Below are 23741 nucleotides of genomic sequence, written 5' to 3'. Positions count from 1 at the left end.
TGGACAGTTGGTGTACACCCCAAGTTGAAGTAAGTTTAATGCAACATTCTGGTAGCGGCTGGACGCCTCAGTCGGTATCACTGCTGACTTTGTATACAGGAATTGAGGTTCAAATGCTATTATTTCACCCAATTTGGTTTTCTTTGGACCCAGCCGTTTCAAAGCTGCACGTAGGGAGGAAGGAAGAAGTGAATGATTCTGGGCACAGCCAGAATACACAAGTGATTCATCTGAAACAAATCAACGTGGATTCAATAAATAAGCAAGTCTCTGTTAACATTTTTTTTTTTTTTAAATGCTAACTTAATTTCACAGTTTTCAAACATTGAATTGTATATGGTGAATGCGCATCCCTTTCAGATAAAGTTTTGGGGTGGAAGCATTCACGTTGAAGTCAGCAAACACTGATGTCTCTGAAAGACTATCCTGTGTGTTAAGACTTTCCCCGCTTTATCTGCCTGGAAAACGGTTGGCGCTGCCAATCGTAAATCTGTAACTCGTCCTATTTACAGAGTTGGGCTGCGCCACGGATTCGAGTCATTCACCACAATAAAAATGACAGTTTGCAAAGTCGTTACCAGATAGGCCAGCAGTTCTCCGAGCTTCATTTTGTACTACTTCTTTGACGGCTGCTGCCGTGTGGCAGCACGCTGTCTCTCGCAGGTCAGTCTTGGCGCTACGCGAGACTCTTTTGTTCGGGGTGGAGCTCTGTGATTTTCATGGTTGGAGCGACTTGCTGTTTATTAACAGAATAAGTATTGTGATGCAAGCGTTCCACTCACGGAGTATAAATGCGGTTGCAGTGAATTATTTGCGAGGCTGTTTGTTCCAATGTGCTGCGCAGATGAATGATTATCGAACACTTTGTTCTCACGTACCTCTCGAGCTTGAGTCTTTGTGCCAGCATTCTCCAGTCGGCTCCCTTGGGACACGGGGCGTCCAGGCTGCTGCAGATCTTTTGCCTTATGAGGTATGGGATCTGAAAGGCGCTGGGCCCTGCGAGGGCGGTGGCGCTCGTGTCCATTAACAGGAACTCGGAGTCCACGGCTCGGGTGTCCTGCTTGTGACAACAACAACAACAACCGACCTTCATCAGAAACTGCACGACCGCGAACGGAGAAATCACCTCAGTCTTACCTTGGCGATGTTAAAGTCAAGGCTGAAGCTCTGTCCTTCGCCCTCCACCTGCCACACGCACAGCTGGCAGGTGAGCTCACAGGTGCTGAGGCTGAGGCGCTCCAGAGTGAAGGCGCAGTGCAGGTACCGTTGGGAACCGTTCCAGATGTGGTAGAATGGGATCTCCTGCAGCGAGGGACGAACGACTGCATCACACGATTCAAACTTGCCATAGAGCGTCGACTACGAAAAGCTTTTTGAGGTTTGTCCAAAAGGTCTTCAACATCCTCGAGTCCGGGTACTAGTGCTCTCTTTGTCATCACTAGTAAGACAAGTCAGCGCAGTAGTAGAACAACTAATCTTACTCGTAGGACATTTTCCACGACTGTATGACAGTACGACAGCTTTGCTACACTTTTAGAGCATTACATTATTAGAAGGGCAAAACGGCCATGGCTTTTTGAGTGGCAAAGGGACTGAAAAGGAATTGACAAAAATGAATTTGAGGCCTTCATTTTGGAGTGAATCAGAGGGAGAGGCGAAATCTTGGCACCAAACTCATCCAAACACGCAGACGAGGATCTTTGTGCGGGGAAACAAAATGTCATGATGATCTCACACAAGGCACGTTCTAAAAAGAGCTCACCAGTGATGTGAAATTGTGATTTCCAAGGAATGTTCCACGAGTGTTCATTTGAAAATGTGGAGGGTTGCACAGCAAACAAATCCTAGAAGAGTCCTGCGATACCTCGCCGTTAAAATGACTCGAGGCCACTTGTTTTTTGTACTGTATTTTAAGAGTGACAGTCACGGCCGGCTTCCAACCATGTCGTGAACCGCACCTCCCAAAAAAAAAAACGTCACTCCCTAGAGTGTGGCTTCCGACTGGGAGAGAGATGGCCACACCTTTTGCGCTCTAAGGGAGCAAAAGACACGGAGATGTGGAAAGATTTTGCTTCCCCAGCTACTCGAGGCAAACCAAAATATCGTGCAAACTAAGTCTGCAAACGCCTGAGATGAATGCACAGACCCGAGGGAGCAACTCGAAAACAGCACCTTCAAGTAGAAGTCTTTACGACTGTGAATTATTATATGACGAGAAATCGTGTGTGCCACTGGTTACATTTGATGACTCAATCAATAGCGTTTTTATGAGAGGAGCAGAGTCCAGCACTCAGCCATCAACTGCAGTGAGTCATACATTTAATTACGACACAGGCTTTCCATAAACAGTGTACATGTACTGTTCACTATGGAAGAACTACTGCTATGTTCAATTTCAACCTGAAAAGGGAGATTCATCTGTCTCTCATCCATTTTTATTTCAAATTTGGCATACCCCCCCTCCACACCCCCCAGACTCAAGTTAATCCCTGATAAATAATTAATCGCTTGATCAAGATGTGTCTCCCAAGACTTTCCCCTTTCTAGCGTATGCATGCAAAGTAAGTCCTTGCTACTGTCTGACAAAAAAAAAAAAAAAAAAAGGCAGCCGGGGTGCGCGCTTCCTCGAATGGATTCAAAGCTGATGATTTGGACATCTTGCTCTCTGTTGCTCCATATTCATGCCTCATACGCATATCCCAAGAGAAAGAAAGAAAGAAAGACAGATAGGGGGGGGGGGGGGACAACAGGGCACGCTAACTCATTCTTTAGCCTCCCTTTAACAGCTGACAAGAACTGTTGAAGAGGGGCTCTGGGCCGCAGTACATGTTAGTGACCAACGAGGGGCACTGTTACCCAGGCGGACAGATGGTGCAGGAAGGCAGGTGAAATTCACAAAAGTCATGTTGGGGCCCCTGGGGAGAGTAAAGCCCCCCCGCCCTCCCCCCCCACACGCGCGCGCACGCACGCGCACACACACACACACACCCACCCACACACACACACACACACACACACACACAGCACTGCTGTGAGGGAAGCACTTCCAAATAAGCAGGCTCAGTTCAGAAGATTTTGCGCAGGGGACAATGTTACCGCTGTGCTTGCTTGGCACAACCTGGCCTTTCTCTACAGGGACCTTGTGCACCTCCAACTTGCAGCCAGATCATTTTTGAATCCTCTTTGAACTATCCTCACGGGCCGCAGTGCAGTCAGTGCACGTGGACGGCTTCCAGATATTTATTTCCCCGTCCCATATTTGAAAGCTCCTTTTGAGCCTGCGGTGGCTGGGATCATCAATCGACTTGCAGCTCTGGGTTACTGCGCTGACTGAACTGTAATGTGGACAAGTTAGTGGACAATAACATGCGCTTTTCAGGCGCCACACACGAAAAAGGTTCCATCAACTCAACTCTTAGGTTGTGCCCCACCCTGCTTCACCAAATCAAGCGGGGCAACAGAGAAGTTGGAGATCAAAACAAAAAAAGTTGGAGAAAGACACTATCTTTTTGACAGTTTTGACATGAATAGATTCTTTGTTTTTTTTTAAAGTTTCCTTGAAATATCTTTTGATTTCACTGTTTATTCTCATCAGTGAGCTGGAGAACTACCTCTGCTGACTTTGGGCAAGAATCGCTGTCCACTCTGGGCTGATTGCCAGCCAGGGGCAGGGCATATACTGTACTGTGTCGGCAAACAACCATTCATACATAGGACAATTTAGAGACTTTAATGCATCTAATGCACACATTTTTGAAATGTAGGAACTCAGACTGTGCACAAATCGCTGGTGACTCGCATTGAGAAGCGAACGGGCCGTTGAAAACGAACGCCGAATCAGAATTTTGGGATTTCGCGCCAAAAACGACGTCAACCGCTGTCTTACCCATTTGCCGACTTCCAACGCCATCACCTTGTTCCCTTCACGTGTAAATAAGGCGCGATGCAAGCGCACTTCATTTATCATCATAAAATTGGATTTGTAATTTTTGGGATGTGTTTTTGGTCCAAAGTAGACTTTTCGGAACTCACTGATTAGACAGCAAATGAATAGCAAAGGCGAATTTTGGGCACAAGTCCGAACTCTAGTTGGAACCCTCAAAGTCAGAACTGTAAGGCAGATATGGTATGCTAATGACTACCCCTCCGCGCCGCTCAAGAGAATAATCATTGAGAGGAGATTTAAGGTGATTATTTTCAGAATCTGCTCTTAGTACAAGTTATTGAATCCAACAGGAGCTCAAATTCCAGCCTCCAAACTGACCATTAAAATGTGTTGCAGGGATCTTGCTCGGCACTATTTTTCTTTTGTTCACGTATAAGTCCAGACAAACAAGTCGACCATGAGCCCTCGTTAACGATTACAAGAGGGCTCTGATGAGCTTTTGTCGTTTTTCATTTCTGTACAAACAGGTCGAAAAAAAAAAGAAGAAACACTATTTAGGAGATAACCTTGAAAGAAGCAAGCGATCCCCGTCCTTGCTCGTGCTGGGATGCTGAGCCCCCAACGACCTCCCCTCGATCACCCCCCCTCCTCCCACACCTCCCCTCGGCCCCACCGGGCCACCGTCATCCCCACCTGGTAGCCGGCGAGCAACTTGCTCCTCCAGTGGGCCTGGGGCATGTCATGGATGGACAGGCGCAGGTTGTGGTAGCTGTCTTTGAAGAGCAGGATGTGAGGCTCGTCAATCAGCCGACCCCCCAGCTGTCTCTCCATCTGCATCACCTCCTGATGGCGCAAAGATGAGCGGAAACGTTTTCATGAACACAGGGGAATACAGTGAATCCTCATTCATCGCTGGGGGATGTGTTCGAGACCACCCCGGCGATGTGAATCAAAGCGTGACCTTCTTATTAAAATAAAAAAGATTTCCTCAGCCCACAGGATTTAAACACATCCAAACTTGGTAAAGTACGTTGACGTCGATCTGCCGTAAGGCCGCAGCTACCCAATCGGTGGGTGATGAAAACAAGCTTTCAAAGTGTGCATCGAGATTTTGCATCACATCATACTTCTTGACGAAGGCTTACATCATTTAGCAGACATCCCGTACAGGTTTGTCTTCTCCTTATTCCCACAGAGCCGAGCACGAGCAAAGCGCTAGGAAAGCGCATCCCAGAAGTGGAAGATCGCAGCTCTGCGTGCAGCCACAGCAGGCAACACCCGCTTGTCTCCACAAAGCTTTAATGTCACCACAAGGTTGAACCCCCCCCCAACACACCTCAGTATATGCATACGATATGTGTGCGGAGGATGTTTTCAGCTTCCAGCATTAGCATGCACGCAGCGCAGCTTTGCAGGACAACGAGCTACCTGGGTTGTGATGAAGGAAGCGTACAAGCCATTAGTCAATTGCTCATTGTTCCCGCATGGCGAATCATCTTAATATCCTTTTTGTTTGCGTGCCAGGAGAGATTTGTAAAGACATGCTGAATATTTTCATCGCCGCGGGGCTTCTTTAGGGATCTCCTCCCCCCCCCCCCCCTTTGTCCATCCGAATGATCCTCTGCAACGGGGTGATGAAATTTGCGACCTTTACGACTCATTCGTCAAAGCCAGAAGCTTTGAAGCATCCAATACTTTGTAGATGACGTCAATGGATCCTATTCTGAAAAGTGAGCAGAACTCTGAAATTATGCATTTTTTAATTGGTCTCAGTGTCTGGCAGCAGAGGACAAATGTGAAAGACGTCCACTGTCAAGCCACAACACAATTGGGTACATGTGAACAGAAAACAACAGGAAAAACGACCCATTTGCCAATTAAATGACAAGACATAAGCACGTCGCCTATCTCATGCAGCTAAATAAAAATATTTACCCCGCGTCTGTACGACACAATCCGCCACAGTCTCTACAAGCAATAAACTGTTTGATTAACACTCAAACTGTGCAGACTTTTGTTGGATGAACCCCTTGTTATGATGAGCTTGTGCAGGCAGAACCTATGTTGCGGAGACTACTGTATAACGTTGAAAGGATTTTATCTGTGGATAAAATTTGGAGGTGCTCACATCCACCGAATTTCGAGTCAGCTCTGAAAGCTCTGACAACATGACATCTGCTGTCTTACGAGTGTTGGGTTATTTTCAACTGCAGTTATTGTATAACTATTGTCCCCGCCTCCACCTCCTTCCACCCCATTGTAGCCAAGAAAATCTGATTTGGCAGGTAAAAAAATAGCTTCAACAAGTGTCACACCGGTGTCGTTCACATTTCAACGATGTCTCATCATGAAAGTGAGCACATTTTCCATGGCAAAGTTTCAAGATGTTTTAAGACTTTCGACAAACAAGTGGCTATTTAAACCAGTGGGGGGTACAACATACACACCTGAATGATTAGCATAGTCCCAGCTCTGGCTCAATTTGAGCCAGAAAAAAAAAAAAAACACATCAAGAGGAATGTGTGTGGACATACTGTCATTTACAAGAGCTGAATAATGAATCAAATTCAATATAGCGGAATGTCGTTTTGGAAGAAGAAAAAAATGGTAAGCTCGATTACATCTATTTATCTATCTATCTACATTTCATATTTAATTTATTTATTCAATGTCTGTCGAGATAAGCTCCGTGCTTAAGATGTGCAGTGCCCACGTTTACCCTTAGATGTTGAAGTGATAAAGCCACGGAATTGTTTGCATTATTATTATTATTTTTTTAATCTACCGGTACTTCATGACTCAGTGACTTATGCTCCCGCCAAACGTGTTTGGTAGAATTTTGTGGAGTTGCAGTAGTGAACACTTAAAAGACTGCAAGTCAAAGTGTTGGGGAAGTAAAGAACTCTAATTGAAGTGGAGAAAAACTTCATTCACCTTTATTCAAGCATAAAACCAACCCGAGGCCAAAACATTGATGTATAATACATCTGATGGTTAATTATTATACGGATTCATTTATTGCTTGCGTTTGATAAAGAAGAAATCCATGAGGAGAGGCTGCAGAATTCTTTTTTTTATTGCATAGTAAACGGCCAGTGCGATATCGAAAAAGAAAAGAAAAATCCCAATTTGATCATTTGTCCTCATCGTTCAGCTGTAGTATGTACCTTGAGTTGCCCAATGCTATGATATCATCAAGTGGGTGTTCTATCTCTCTCTCTCGTGGGTATTCGTTTATCTCCGAACAACCCCGATAGAGTTTGCTGCCCTCTGTCCCCAGATTGAACTGGTCTCATTCCAATCATAATAAGGAAGCCGTTAATTATATTTTCTGAACCTGCTTTGGTGATTGCATGCGTGCTCTACCCGAATAAGTGCTTCTCAGCTCGGAACGAGTGGGACATTTTCATGTTTGCTTTGAGCATTTCTAATTTTGCTGTTTGCCTTGTACTCAATCGCCTTGTTAAAGGCGGATTGTATTCCCCAGCCCCCGAGGATCTCCACCTGGATACCGGCAACAATATATTTAGTACATACTGCATTACGGGCGTGACAGGCTGCGGCTTTAGATGGGACTGTACTGAAAGTGGCTCATGATGACGCAGAAACCGAGGGTGCCACACGATTACTCAGTGGTCTAATGGCTTCATATAGCGGGGGGCACAGACCATCCTCCTAAGAATGAAAGACCCTCTGCTGTTTAGGGGCCTCAGCAAAACAAAGACGCATTATGAGGGCTTCAAGAGATGTCGATTCAACTGCACTTCTTAAACACTATTATTTGTTGAGCGGAATTAGCATTGCAAATCACAGCCGGCGGACTTTTGATCAGGTCTTTGGCCTATAGCAGGGGATCTATCGGCCTGTGAGCAAGAAAAGCATGGCAACGGAATGCCAATGAGGCCGTTATCATCATCTTGCTAACAGGATGCATACTAACTCACCTGTCGACCAGTGTGTGTCAGGTGCACGGCTGATGCGGCAGGATTACGATCAAACAAGGCCCGCAACGCGACACTCTGAACCCTGATCTTATTGAAGGACAACACAGTCCCCCTTTTCGAACGTGCGACTGTGCCCTTGGCTTAAAACAACCCTGCTGGGCTCGTATGTTGTGCGCATATGCTCTGGACTGAGAGAATAATGGCCCTCTTTACGCCCCATTATCCTGTTAACAAATGACAGTGTGAGTGAGCTAATAAATGAGAAGCTAAATTTGACCAAATTATTAGCTCATTCTACAGGGGAGAAAACAATGCGAGCTTTTTAATTAGTTTATCAAATCACGAATTAATCACCAAGGCAGAGCCAACTAGAGCTCCCGTTTGCTGAAGATAAGGCGGGCGGGTTCGGTTGAGTCACCCTGACCCCTGTACAAATGTGGCAACATTAAGATGCATGAGACGGGCGGCAAGTTCGTATACTGCAGGAGGACCTCTCCTTTTGTTCTGACGGAATCGGAGATAGGGCCGAGCCGGGTGTGAGGACTGCAAATTTTCGAGTCCGACAGAGGCAAGACCACCCCCTGACATTCAACGAGGTTGGCTAAGGAGGGAGATGGAGTGAAAAGAGAAGCGAGACACAGGCGGCTTAACATTTGTGTCTCCGGGTCACCGGAGTGGCCAGCTTTAGCAGGGGAGATAACAGGATTACCGCAATCATGGCCACAGTTTTGTATGGCTTCAACCCCCCTCCCTCCGCTCCCCGACCTTCATCCAACACTCAGCCTTCCCCTCATCCTCTTGGCTGGGACCAGAGCCGCGGACCGAGAGGGACTGGGGCCTGCCTCCATTGGGGAACAAGAGACACTCATACAGCTAATCTCTTCAGGCTGGTGCTGACAGAAAGAGGTTAGCGGCTGCAGCAAACGGCGCGCACGCAGCAAGGCCAGCTCCAAACAAATCAAAGCTACATATATGAGAGCGCGCTGGGTTGAAAGCTCGGGATTAAAATATTGCACTCTGCTCACAGCAAGCACTTTCAAATGTTCTCTGTATAGTTGTGTGTCATAAAGTGATTAACCTAACAAACTCAGACGGATTAGAGGCAGCGTTTGATCAGTTAGTTAGTCCAGCGTACGCATCAGAGACAGGAGGACAAATAGTCAAGCTTTCAGCTTTCAATCCTGGCCCCTCCCCTTTCGCTGACTCCTCGCGGTGATCTATTTCCATAGTTTTCATTGGAAATGCATTTGTTGCACCAGAAAAAGCCTGACAAGGCGGGTGACATAAATCTGTGCATTTGTCAAGCGAGGATGTGACAGGCCTTTCCTCTCATCGGTCTGAGCTCCAGTGGCCGAGCACGCCACAGTCAACTCTGACTTAAAAACTGCAACTACAAGGCACTTGTCCGCTGGCTAATAAATGTTCCGCTCGCAAGGAGTTGTGCGTTCTGCCCGATAAATCACAGCGTGCGTGAACACAAAGAGGTTACGTGAAAACAATATCACAGCCATTCTTATTTTAACTTCTTGACAATCGTTTTCTACTGAAGAGATCTGCAGAAAGAAAATTGCTCACATAGGCGGGGAAACGTCGCTGAAGCTAGTGAGTACATTATCGCTCAATGGAAAAATCATTGCTGGAGGTCAAAGTGTGGACAAAAGATAAGGTGATACCGTTCAGCACCCATGACACAGCGGAGCACACATTTTTACGAGCTAAAGACAATGAAACAATGAGCCGCGCACATTAAACTCATGACATGAATATTGATTCAAAGGTAAATTCTGGCCAATGATACAAAAGAGAGTTCCTGCAAATGTCACTGTGAGAATACATTGAGATGAAGAGCGGTGCTTGTGGATTCTACAAAGACTCCATTTATCAGCTAACCAATATGCCGGTGTGGAAAAAAACAAAACATATCTATCGGTTCTCATTAGTTGATTCAAATCACATCAAATCAATGGAAACCTCCGTTGAATTGTTCCAGTACTGAAGAACGTATGCTATCTATGCATGACTTCAAAAGTTACAACGTTGTAGTTACAACAATAGATTGATAGGGAAAACAAAACAAAAAAAATCTGTCCAAATCATCTGAAGGACATTGTGGCTCATGCTTCCCAATGTGGCCTTAAATGATATTGACAGACCTGTGTCGGTAGACAAACATGTGCAAATGGGAGGTCATGAGCAGTTCTGGTAAAAAAAAAAAAAAAAAAAAAAAGAAATACCAGACTGAAATATACAAGATATTGTCTGTCAGTATTAAGATCACGTTTCTAAACCTCAAAGTGAGTGTGTGCATTTCAAAATTGAATCTAGCGAGGAGAACCACCGTCAGCAAGACTTGCATATTTTCGATTCATTTTTACGTTTCGCAAACTACCTCGTTGACAACAAAACTAGCTTATTACGCAACATGTCTGCAAATATTACCCTGAGGGATCTCTGTAGTCTAACTGGACCACACAACATGGCAATCGCCCGGTTTAACAATGCCGCCCATGGAGCCACTCACACATCGATGACTTTGTAATTCATTAAAAGGATATGCTGACACAAACAAACTGCATATCTAAACCTGGTTGGTCACCACCCAGCTTAACCCAAATACAAGTCGGACTGTAAAAAGTACATCGGTTTTCAAAGATTGGGTGGTGACTTTGCTAGGCAAACTGTTTCGACCCTGTATGCTGTTTCCTTCCCAACCAGAGCCGTCAAGTTGTAAATATCAGAGCTAAATATAAGAAAGCAGGTGGCGGCTTAATTGGGAGCTAGTTGGAGGTCTATCTCTGTAGTTGCGTAGGTAGGAGGTGCACCGCAGGTGTTCAACGAATGGTGGGATGGCACGACATCAGTGATGCTATCCCACAGGGCGAGCGGGGAGCAGCAGAGTGCACGGTGAGGGCAGGGCCCGAACGCCACTCACGCGTCCTCTGCTGCCGTGCCAGCCTTGGCCGGGCCCATCAAGAGCGGGATGCGCATGAAATATTAAACTGAGTTGGTCTCGGCAGAGCCCCGCGAACATACGTCGTGCATCCGTCAGAAATGTCACCGCTTCCCCGCAGGGCCCCCCACGCACTTTGGATCAAAGACGATAACATTACTTCTAATCTGCTGTAATTGGCAGACAAGCGATTGCGCGGCGCGGCGAGCCTACGCGTACGTATGTATGGATACGCGTGTTTCTGGAGGCGCCGATTCCGGCTTGTCAGAGCAGCCAGTGATGAGACTTGAGAGGAAATGTCAGCCTCTCTCCATTCTGTTGCTCTTCCTGTAACGGGGTAGGCAACGGGAAAGGCGCGGCGCCGCTTTCTCAGATGTTCTCATCTGCCATCGCGAGTACTGTGCTGTTTAATGACTGGGAAGTTGGCTCCTTGTCTGGAAAACAAGGTGCGCAGCCTCGGCAGACGGCAAGTGCTGCAATTTTACTCACGTATTGGCGGCCCGCTCCACTCCGTCAGCACGACTGCTGCTCTGCCTCCCACACCGAGCCCCCTGCTAGTCTAGTACCGATACGCACAACAATTAGCAGCAGCCACGGTGAAAGTCTCATCATAAATGGTGCATTTTAAAGACAGTGATTAGTGATTAGGCTGAACTCTCCCAGGAAGTTTAATCTCCACTCAAAGTGGTTAATGTACTTGCTAAATGAACTGCTGCCTCCATAATAGCATCAAAAGCGGTGTGAAGTCAAGATTACGAAACAGTGTGGGCCACATTCTAAATCACTCACTAAAAAGTACAGAGCCCTGGAGATGCTGCGGCTTGCCACAGGGCCAGGTTGTGTGTGAGACGGCGAGCTAATGCACTCAAAGGCGTCGAGGGAGCTGCAGAGCATGGCGGCAAAAGCGACAAAGTCAACAAGCTCCCATGTCCCTTTTTCCGGTGAGCGAGAGCAGAGGAGATGGCGAGGAAGAGATGTGCAGACAGAGAGACGAAAAGACGGTAAAAGTTTCAGAGCAGGAGCAATTTTCCCATACGGGGGCACGGAAGGTCAATTTAACAGCCAGGCTGCAGGCAAACAGAGTTGAATATACAACAAGAACCTTATCATTACTGCTGCTTTGATAGCATGCAAAGTCAAATCAAACTCTGTGAGGGACGGCATGCACGGCGCAGAACAACAATCAATTCACTTTTGACTACCGTATGGAGAATATATTGAATGTCCGTGACCTTCGAGAAACTAGCAGAGCACAGAAATGCTTCAGAAAATGTCAGCAAGCATATTTTGTTGCTGTGTTGACAAACATTCAGTATGTTGATTGCATCCATCACGTGAAGTGGAGAGACAATCGTCAACTGAATTCGGAAATGCCACGATGTATCTGACAAAGTCCAAATAGTCTGGTCTGACGAGAGCATATTTCAACTCCCGAAGCATCCCTTGGACCGTGGTGAGCAACATGCACACGGTGGCCAAACCAGGGTACGTGAGCTCATGTGAATTCCAAACACAGAACCATCTACATACTCAACTAAAAGCATCGAGGCTCCTTTCCCCGGTCGGTCATGGTGAGCGGACAGCGAGAAGGCTGGACAATGCTGCGCGTGCTCGGAGGGGTGGCCTCGGGGGAGAGCAAGGTTCGTGTGTGACAATGATTACCCGGCATCTTATGTGCTGGCCTTGCATTCCAATCTTTTTTTGGGGGGGGGGGGGGGGGGGGGGTCAACCGTCTGTGCCAAATAAACGTTTCAATTTCTTGATATGGTGAGAATATGAAAATACTAAATGCAAATACAGCTCAGGTTTGATTCTTTTTGAAGAAGGTGAAAGCAATGCACAATTGCTCAGGTGGGCAGCTTTGAGGGAATACTGTCAGAGCCTCACAGGAGACCACTTACACAAGAAAGGGAATCTGGAACGCCAGGAGCAGCATTTTAAAACGGCACATGCGGGCTACGATCGTGATGTTTCTGCACTTAACACTCAACACAAATGTGTCCCTGACTCCCTCTATCACCAAGGTAGGCAGCATTAAAATGGCAAGGATTAACAAATGACTTGAATTCATCCATCCGTTATCCAAATTCGTCGTCGTTGCCTGAGCTTGTGAATAAGAGCTTCCATGAGGATTACGCCTTAAAGTCCGTTTGAACCCCTTTGTACGCCATACGATACACACGATCAAAGTGGAAGGAAGGCGGACACCTCCCAAAAGAAATGATGTCATCAGCGGCTACAGCAGTTGATGTCGACTCAACTAACGTCGACTTAAAGAAAAAAACAAGCTGTGAAGCTGCGCAACCCCTTGTGACTACTACACAAAGGCATTACAGAAGTTCAGAGTAATTTCCAGCCTGTACGAGGGTTCACATCAGCTTCAGCCCAAGCAGCCCTCGCCTCCTCCCTCTTGTTTATGCCCCACCATTGCCCATTGATTTTGCTGGTGGCGGTCATGTGGAGAATGAGGTCGACCATTACAGCCAGTAGAAGTGGACTTGAGTAGGAAATGGTACATGTGGCTGTGGGTGCTGTCAGATGAAGTGGAGTGGGCCGGCGAGAGAGCGAGCACGGGGGTTGCTGAGAGAAGACCGGGACAGGCTCTCCTTTTAATTTACTAATTAACCATGCAAATGAAATCTTAACCGACTACTCAGCGGCAGCCCCTGGGGGAGGGAGGAAGGCATTAGCACTTGATGAGACCACGTCCACGCGGCGGGCAGGAAAAAGGGGAAATACGGCGATGAACAAAGCAAGGGGAAATGCGATGGCCTACAGCAGCCGAGGAGCACCGGGCGTGCACACAAATACAGTATGCTGCTGATGACTGCATACTGTCATTATCCAGGACTTACGCATTGTTTCTCATCCACAACTGACACACTGGCAATACCACATTGTTTAATCATATTGTTACATTCCCTCGAGCTATGTCTAATGCATTCAGTTGAAGCAAGCTAAAAGACAATGCTATCATAACTGCATGGGCATAGGCGACCAGGATGTGCTCCACCGGGCAATTGATTATAATTCTCTGTGTGCTACGAACCGAAAAACAATCGGCTTCCAATAATAAGACATGCAACGGGTTCGATCGATTTCTTTGCATGATTGATTTGTTGCTTTTCTTACATAAACAGGTAAAGGCCAAACATTAGCTAAACCTGCACATGTGATGAGCCAATAGAAGAATCAACTGTATTTATAGAGCACTTTAAAACAACCACTGCTGTATACAAAGTGCTGTACATGGAGCAAAATAATACAAACAACAACAAACTATAAAACTATAAATTCATAAGAAAGACAGCAAAAAACAGTAAAAGTATATACCGTATTTTCTGCACTGAAAGGCACACCTAAAAGCTTCCATTTTCTTAAAGGCTAACAGTGCGCCTTAAAATCCGATGTGTGTTGTGTATGGAAATATTTCGACCCCAAAATGGCTCCTTGCTCAAGACATGCTGACAATGCAGAGTTCAAACTTAAGGCGATCGGTTACGCAGTTGAACACGGAAATAGAACAGCGGCAAGAGAGTTCAACGTTAACGAGTCAATGTTATATCTTGCTGTTGGTTAAGTGAACTGTGTCGCTGCTTTATTAAATACGTTTTACTGACATCTGATCATTCTGCTGGCGTTTCCTTGAGCATAGCGCCATCTAGTGGATGAATTGTAGATCACGTCTTATAATCCGGTGTGCCCAATGTATGAAAAAAAATTACAAAACAGGCCATTCATTGAAGGTGCGCCTCATAATCCAGTGCGCCTTTTCGTGTGGAAAATACCGTATCGATTCTCATGTTGAGTCAAAAGCCCAAGAATGAAAATGAGTTTTAAGACGAGTTTTAAAGATGAGCAGCAAGGGGGCTTACCGAACGTTCAGCAGGACGTCATTCCAAAGAGAGGGAGCAGCAACAGAAAAGGCTCAATACCCTCTGAGCCTCTTCTTATTTATTGGTACCTCTAGTAGTGTCTGGTCCACAGACCTGAGGCTCCAGGCAGGTGTGTAGGGGCGGAGGAGCTCACAGAGGTAAGGAGGGGCGAGGCCATTTTAAGATTTGAAAACAAATAATAGGATCTTAAAAAGTACTTTAAAATGTATAGGGAGCGAGTCAAGGGATGCCAGAATAGGAGTAATGTGCTCCCTCTTACCAGTCAATAGGAGAGCAGCAGTATTCTGGACCAACTGGAGACGCTTAATGGAGGATTGGCTGGCTCCAAAGCAAAGTGCATTACAGTCATCCTGCCGGGATGTAACAAAGGTATGAACTAATGTTTCAAAGTGCTCTTGAGAAAGGAGAGGCTTTACTCAAGTCAGCTGTCTAAGATTAAAGAAAATGGATTTAACAATGGCGCCAATTTGCTGGTCCAATTTTAAATCACTGTCCAGTTTAAGACCCAAGTTCAAGACCGTTGTTTTAAGATAAGGAGCCCGGGGGCCCAAGTCCTCAGGATGGGATGTGGAAGGGCCACTGTTACCAAACACCATCAGTCTTCTCCATTCATCCATCCATCCATCCATTTTGCGATACGCTTATCCTCACAAGGGTTGTGGGGGGTGGTGGAGCCTATTCCAGCAGTCACTGGGCAGGTGGGGGACACCCTGAACCGGTTGCCAGCCAATCGCAGAGCACACACAGACGAACAACCATCCACACTCACATCCACACCTAGGGATAATTTTAGAGTGTTCAATCAGCCTGCCGTGCATGTTTTTGGAATGTGGGAGGAAACCGGAGCACCCGGAGAAAACCCAAGAACATACAAACTCCACACAGGGAGGCCGGAGCTGGAATTGAACCCGGTACCTCTGCACTGTGAGGTTGACGCGCTAACCACTGGATCACCGGGACGCCCTAACTTCTGTCTTCTTTTCATCAAAATTCAAGAAATTCAGTGCCATCCAGGTCTTGATTTCCACCAGACAGGACAAAAGTGGCCTCAATGAGAAAGCATCTTTTTGCTAAGCAGGACATAGATCTGAGAGTCAAATACCACGTTAACGAATATATCATATTGATTTTGTGAAATAATATTTCTTAGTCAGGACTCCCAAATAGATAAGCGGGAAGTATATCAATATTGACAGTGATGTACAAAATATGTTCACAAAGAGGTGAGCCCATCCTTGAGAATGACTGAGCAATTCACGGAAGCTCCTTTTATATGCAATCATGGCACCCCACCTGGTCCCAGTTACACTTTTCATCTGTGGGATGTTCAAAACAGGAGTTTGATGAGCATTCCTCAATTTTCTCAGTCTTTTTTACCACCTGTCCCCGCTTGTTGGAAATGAGTCACAGCCGTAACGTTTAAAGTTCAGGAATATTCGCTAAAAATAATAAAGTTTATCCGTTTGAACATTACGTATCTTACCATACGTACAGTACACCAAACTGTAGCTTTGCGTACAGTTTTATCAGGCCAAATCTTCGTGGCCCTCTTCACTCCACTTGGCTAACATTTGGACTATTGTGTCTATTTGTGCTAGTATCTTTTTTGGGAAAAAGTGTTGCTGGAAGGGGTTGGAAAATATAGTGAAAACAGTGCTCAGTTGGCAAGAGGAGGGTTCACCAACCTTTGCTGAGCCCAGCCACAGTTTATATAAGAAAAGGTACATTGTGATGCCTTCACCAATTGCCCTCCCACTGAAATAAAATGAAATGCCATGATCCATTCCAGTCCCCTCAACACACCACCGTTCTGTTTTCAACAAGTAAAAACAGCAGTTTTTGTATAAATAGCAAATGTAAAGAAATAAACTGTTAGATTTAGATATGAAAGTGTAACGACTACGTTGGGACAAGCGAAATGTCACAACAGCAACTGTTGTTTGTGTGTGCGTGTGTGTGTGTGTGTGCATGTGTGTGTGTGTATGTGTGTGTGTGTGCGTGTGTGTGTGTGTGTGTCGTGGCTTACTCTAGCCTTGCCGCCAGGAGCTCAAGTGCAGTTGGCCCAATATAAGTTTGGCCAAATTTAGCTCCATTTGAGTGTTTTCATTTTTTTTAAATTGGCGTGTTTGTTTTTCCTATTCGACAAACAGCTAATCAAGTTAATTGTACCTTCGCTGTCATCTTTCGGAAACAGCATTTAATTGTTCTGCTAATTCTGCTCTCCTGTATACAGTAAATATTCCCATCCCCGGAATTCTATGGAAAGGAATATCCTTCACCTGGAATAAAAACCTATGCATTAACATTTTGACTACGATATTACGTGTTACCGGAACTTGTGTATGCGGAAATTCCACTACCCGTAACCCGGATGGAGGTGTAATGCCGCGGGAGCTTAAATACACGCAACGCCCACCCGACGCGACGGAAAAGACACAACGCTGAAAAAAGTTTTCACTTCGCGTTTTTCGATCATCACATTCTAAACGACGACGTGTAAGTGAGTTTTTATTGCCGTGCGTTTTACTGTAATCGTGAATGATTTTAACTTTATTCACTTACGTCCTGTAGAACGTGGCACTAGCTTAAAAGCAGCCCCCATTCGACATGACCGAAGAAACGTGTACGCTTCGCCGTTTTCATTCATCAGATTCTAAACGAAGACGTGTAAGCGACTTTTTATTGGCGTGCGTTTTACTGTAATTGCGAAAGATTTTAACTTTATTCACTTACGTCGTGTAGATCATCGCATCGAAACGCAGAAGAACTGTAACGACTGGAGCGGAGCGAGTGAAATGCGTCCGTTTGAGCGAGGCTGGACACAAAGTTAAAAAGATCCAGCAGACACTTGGATTCGGAAAGACGCAAATCTACGAAACTTTAAACAACAAGGCATCGATTCAACTCCTGATGACAAGCCACCATCCAGTAAGGAAGCAATGCAAATGGCAACAAAAATCCTTCAGTATGCACAAGAATTACCAGACATCGGTGATCAACGGGACAGTGACTTGCAACTAGCAAGAAAACTGTATGACACGCAGGCAAACATTGTCATAAACCAAAGAATGCATCCAACAAAACAATCCAAAATCTTTTCCCAAGACAGAAAAAAATAAACATTAAAATACTGTACGTATTTTACTGTTGTGATTTTTTTTTTTGGATACACCTGTATTGCAGTTTTTGTTATATAAACAGTTTTTGGACAATATATTTTTGTATTTTATTGATTGTGTTGTTACACGTGCATTTTGTCAACATACTTGCAGGTTCATAAAGGACATGTACCATGCTCATTTCTCAAATGAGGAATTTCTGTTATCAGGACAAATTGGACAGCGCAAACACGAGTCCGTACTAGAGAATATTTACTGTACTTTGCTAGCATCAATAGATGAAAACATACTGTATTTATTGCAAATAACAATTAAGTGAAACTGGATAATCTCTTACAGCACATGAATGGGTGGTTGGGAATCGCTGTTTGTGTACACGTATGACAGTTAACTAAACGTCCCTACTTACACATTGCCTGTACAATTAATTAAAGGTTATACAACAGAGATAGTTTGACCTTTGAACATAATCGAAACAAGTCAAATTACCTGATGATCGACTCACGGCATACGTGTATTCTAGTTTGAAAACAGAAAAAAAACAAGATCCCAATGTACCTTAAAGACATCCTGTGTGTCGTCCATGCAGTAGACCCTGATGTTGTACTCTAGCGTGGAGCAGTAGGCGTCGGAGAAGAGCACCAGCCTCAAGCGCTTGGCGGCACCCATGTGCAGAGACTCTCCCACCAAGGCGAAGGTGCCCAGCTGCTCGGAAAACAGCTGGCACGTTTCGGCTTCCAGCTGGCAGTAATAGGGATCCGACGCTAGCTCCTCACCCATCAGCAGGACATCCTGTAGGAGGCAAGGAGTGCAACAGTCAGCTGTGAATCAAAGGTCAAGAAGACATTTCATAAAAGTGCGGAGTGTTTTGTGCACAGGGGCTTTTGTGAGTTGGTAAAAAGATCTGGTCTTAAGGTCTTTAAGTTGATGTTCTAAATATGATTGAGTGGATATAGAAACAGATCAAATCAGTGCTGGGTCCAAAAGGGATTGAGCGAATGCTGGATTATTTATGATTGCTGCAATGGATTTAGGAGTTCACGCAGCATGGTGGGTTAAGATTTTGATCCAACAAGGGGTACAAATTAGGGATGTTCGACCCCCACACCCCCAAACCAATACTAATAGGAGTATTCACTCAGAGTGCTCACTGATACCAAGTACCGATACCTTTACTACATTTGATATTCAAATTTCATTTAACACAATGACAAAAAATTGTGAAACTTTCTTTGTCCGCAGATGATTCACCGATGTGTCAAACTGCCGCAGTAAGTATGGGTGGCTGGTATCGGCAGCCTCCATGAGCCCTCGATACCTTAAAAAAAAAGGCCAGTATCGGTAATTTTCTCAAGTAAAAACTACCCGTACTTATTAGTGAAAGCTACCAAAATTACATTACCACATTATGAGTACTGTTATGGGTTAAAATAATACTTATTTTATTCCAAACATTTTCTAATAAGAAGACGAAGCAACTTTCTCCCGCCAGGGGTTGCCACAGCAAACCACATGCATGATATGTTTGGGACATTTTTTACACTGGATGCCCTTCCTGACACCTATTTTCCACACACAACAAAACTGTCCAAAATGGCACCCATATTTAGCTCTTTAGCTCGGCCAAAAGGAGACTAGAGTGCTGGCAAGAACAGATAGCTTGGTAAATATTGGATCACTGACAATTTTGGGCATCTTCCCAGTTTGGAGTTTGTTAAGTGAGACGAAAGCTTCACATATCTTGGGAGTAACATCTCAAATACAGGTGGTGTGGAGAAAGACGTCAACAGTAGACTTGGTAAAGCTGCGGGAGTGTTCCAACGCCTCCGCAACATCTGGTCATCGAAAGCCATCACTACGACCACCAAGCTACGCCTCTATATGTCAGTGGTTATCCCAACAGCGATTTACGCCTGTCAGACATGGATGAAGACAGCCAACATTACCAACAAGTTAGATGTCTTTCATCGGCGTTGCCTGAGATCCATCCTGAGGATCTCATGGAGAGACCACATCACCAACGAGGAGGTGATGAAGAGGGCAGGAGTGGCTGAACTGTCAGACATTGTCTCTGAAAGGAGAAGGAAAATGATCGGCCACGTACTCCGGCTGCCAAGAGAGAGACCGGCAAGTGTGGCCCTGGACTGGATGCCAGAGGGTGGAAAGAGGAAGAGAGGTAGGCCAAAGAAGACGTGGAGACAGACTGCCAAAGAAGACCTCAGTGAGATGGGTGTCAGCTGGCATGGAGCAAGAAAGGTCGCCAGTGACCGGAACAAATGGAGGAGGCTCGTCGCCCAATGTTCCAAATAGGAGCGGGCGGAACTAACTAACTAACTAACTAAGTGAGACGAAAACAACTTTTCCGTTTCATGCACAACCTCTCACCGTTGCCCGACGATCAGGATTGATGGAAAAAAAAAAAAAAAGATGACAGCTGCACAAGAATTAACCGCTACTTATTTTCCAATGGAAACAGACGGATTTTAAAATGTCAGAGCGGCAGCTGTGCCACCACAGCATCGCCAGTAATAATGACGGGGGACTTAAAAAAAACTACCCGTGATCAGGACTTGTTTTACGAGACAACACTGCTCTCGATGCTAATTTGATGGGGACAGATTGGACTCGAGGTGACAATGTTTTCTCTGGAAACTCCATCATGCCAGTTAACTGTCTCTTCCCATTGGCCACATCAGGCTGAAGTGAGCATCATGGCTGCCAAACGGTCTGATCTATGGGACCGCACGCCATCTACATCGATGGAATTAGTATTGACACAATTCGTTTGCAACGCAACCACAACAGTCTCTCACTTTATCATCATCGTAATATTTCCTGGAGGTGTGGAACGGCTCGATTACGCCACTGAGTGCTCGCTCCAGGAGCAATTCTTTTCCCTTCCGCCTGCTCCTGGATTCATTTCCGCTGTCTCCTTCCAAACGCCGACAGAACATTCTCCTTTCTTTGACCACTTTCTACCAACGATGGTCATGCAGTTGGGCTATATTTGGTTGGATTGATGACTAAAAGTGCAGGTCAAACTCCTGCCTCGGACAGACCAATCCATTCTATAGACAGCTCAGTGCCACCGCATGCGGCGAGGGTGAATTATTTATGCGCAATATTGAACATGAGAGATGACCTCTGATACCGCAAAGCCCACCAACAGTCTTTCCACTTGCTGCCTCAAGCCATGAAACAAACCATGTTTGGAGACGTTCAAAAGTTCTTGACAACATCATCGGCTAATTTCCAATTTCAGGGCCAGAAACCTGGGGAGGGAACTCCACCTCCAACTGTAACTACAAGCAGAAATAGCCAAGAAGCACAACGTAAAGTAATTCTGAGAATCACGTTGCCTGGCAACTACTGAAGTGGAAAGAGGAGGTGCTTGCTTACAGGCTTTTGTTTTCGGCGCAACAAGAAAACTGTCTTGCGGTCAAGTGGACCGGCTCTGGTTGGACAGCAGACGCCACTGGCCCAGATTTAAGACGCTGTGGTGTATTTCTATGAAGGATCAACGGTTGGCGCTATTGTGCCATCTCACCTCCCAAGCGCCCTCGTAGTTCTGCTTCTTGAGGCGGATGGCCCAGTTATCAAGGCATGTGTCAGAGCACTGGTCCATGCTCAGGATGACGGGCCGGCTCAGGACGACCCCCGGAGGCCCGCAGCTCACAACAGGGCTGAGCAGGGTCTGGCAGCCGGCCAGGGGTAACCTACACCAGTCAGGAGAGAGCGCGGCATTCAGCATCATGAAGAGCTTTTACGAGAGTTATTAGTGTGAATATACCGGTCTCTTTAATTAAGGAAGCTTCGTGTGACACGATCACCTCTGCAAATTAGCTGGATTCCATCATCAAGGCTTGGACTGCAAGGTTGTGAGGAACCCCCGACAATGTCACAAACTCTGAGCGAGTGACTCGAGCTGAACATTTATTTATTTTTTTACCCGTCAATAGTGTGACTGCGATCGAAAGTGTGATTATTTTCTACCCATGTACTTTCTTGTCAACAAGAAATCATCTGCAAACAATATCACATTTCGTCTGCAGAAATGTTTTGGTCTGTTACGCTAAAATCAAAGGCAAATAAACCAAGAATGAATGTGAGAGCATTGATCTGGTTCACAATTGTTAGCCCGCGAACGACTGTGCAGTCTTTTAAGCATTCACTGTGACAATTGCACAAAATTCTACCAAACAAGCGTGGTGGAAACTGAAGTCATCACATCCCAAATGCTATTCCAACAATAATGCAAACCAATCTGTGTCTTTTTCACTTCAATTTTTAAACTTTCAATCAATGACAGCACTGAGCTTATGCAGACACTTGCAGAAATAATACATCGCAGTTAAATGCTGCTTCACCGTGTTTACTTGGAACACTGAGCTCCACTAATTGACCCAAGTCCGAGTCCCTTATTGTTATCTCTGCACTAGTGACTATCTACCTTAGGCCAGATGAACAGCAGTGTTGCCCAACAATTAGTTTGACTCAAACTACTTCATTTATTTACAGTACATCACTCAAATACAGCACTGAACAGACAGTAGGACACAGAACAGTTGGACGTCAAAACAAACAGGAGATGCTTAAAGGACTCACCTTAAATCCTCCTTTTTCTGAACGGTGAGATAAATCTCATAGATCTTGCCTCTGGGGATGGCCTCAGGAGGAATCAGCAGACTGATTCCTAATGCAAATAACAAAAGGTAGAGAGAGGGAGGTCGTGAGAAGACGAGGGCTCATTTGTTCAGACTGAACAGTGCTTTTGTCGGCTGGGCGTCGGCAAAACTGTTAGGCTGCGCAAACAGCAAAACCGACTGTGAAGGTCGCAAGCGGCCCGTACCAGAGTGCGGTAGATGTAAATCTCTGTGCTGGCAACCGAGGTGACGCACGTCTCATGTGGTTGACAATTAGCAGAGACAAAAGCGTGCGCTGCGTTGCAGTTTTAATGCGTCTTGCCCGCCTCAAAGTAAGATCGGTGGGACCAAGGCACAGAAGACTACGGGAAAACGCTGGCATCCCCATGAGAGTGGAAATGCACCTTTGAGGAAAACGAAAGAGCCGGTGAGGTCGTGGAGCGTCGTGGCATTGTGAAGCCACAATTACCCACTTAGGATTCTATTTAAAGCATTGAACAAAAAATCGTGACACAAGTGTGAGGGTTGCATAAAAGGCTTATCCGTCCAATCAGGCGAGTCTGCTGGAAATGCTCACAGCTCCCGCAAGGATCTATCAACTCCACCTGCCGCAACTAAATGAGCTCCAGGCAAAAATAGGTGAGAGAATTCGATACTCTCTGCTCAATGCATGCAAGTGCAAATTGTATTTCTGTGTCCCAAGGAGATGATGCATGGTATAGCACACGTTGCTTTAAGTTAACGCATGCATAAAACATTGAGAGAAAACAAGGGCACTCGGAGCGGCATCTTCTGCAAAGGCTAAAAGAGTTGTTACCTGTAAAAAAAGAAAAACGAACAAAACAAAACTGTGAGTGGCGATCCTCATAGCTAAGAGGAGGTCAATTCATCCAGGCGCGACCTGAGCAGAACAATTTGATTTATCAGGCACAGAAATGTGGATGGAATTATATCGGCTAAAATGAAAGTTGATGCCAAATCCTGAACGTGATTCAAATCGCACAAGCGTTCACAAATGAGAAAAATCCCCAGAGATATGACCTTTTTTAATCCATTAAAAAAAAAAAAAAACATTTGGAAATATTGATCTCAACCAAAGTTATTATCATTCATGAAAATATGAACACAATAAACAACATTTGAAATTACACTTCTGTTAATGAAATAAACTTAAAAAAAAACAAACGAGAATGCTTGGATGAAAAACAGAAAACTGACGCACACTATAATTTTACGGTTATAAAAGTAACGGAAATGTAACTATATCGAAAATGTACTTTGTTTTTGTCTTTGTCAATTAATT

General features: G+C 45.3%; 1 protein-coding gene across 2 annotated transcripts in view; it reads right to left on the bottom strand.

Annotated features, from left to right (window-relative positions):
- unc5a (unc-5 netrin receptor A) overlaps positions 1-23741 on the bottom strand; it is a 196770-nt gene that overhangs the window by 6648 nt on the left and 166381 nt on the right. Inside the window, exons 10-15 of one of the 2 annotated variants that reach the window (XM_086105747.1) lie at positions 22401-22488; positions 21343-21511; positions 18354-18587; positions 4580-4729; positions 1138-1302; positions 879-1060 (exon numbers count right to left, since the gene is read on the bottom strand). In XM_086105747.1, coding sequence (XP_085961873.1) covers positions 879-1060; positions 1138-1302; positions 4580-4729; positions 18354-18587; positions 21343-21511; positions 22401-22488 — 988 coding nt within the window. The remainder of the gene's footprint in view (positions 1-878; positions 1061-1137; positions 1303-4579; positions 4730-18353; positions 18588-21342; positions 21512-22400; positions 22489-23741) is intronic. The other variant, XM_086105748.1, reaches the window with a different exon arrangement.

Source organism: Hippocampus guttulatus, chromosome 2, assembly GCF_054856545.1.
Source record: "Hippocampus guttulatus isolate MCC_2025c chromosome 2, RoL_Hgut_1.0, whole genome shotgun sequence".
NCBI lineage: Eukaryota > Metazoa > Chordata > Actinopteri > Syngnathiformes > Syngnathidae > Hippocampus > Hippocampus guttulatus.
This window is presented reverse-complemented; position numbering and strand designations above follow the sequence as displayed.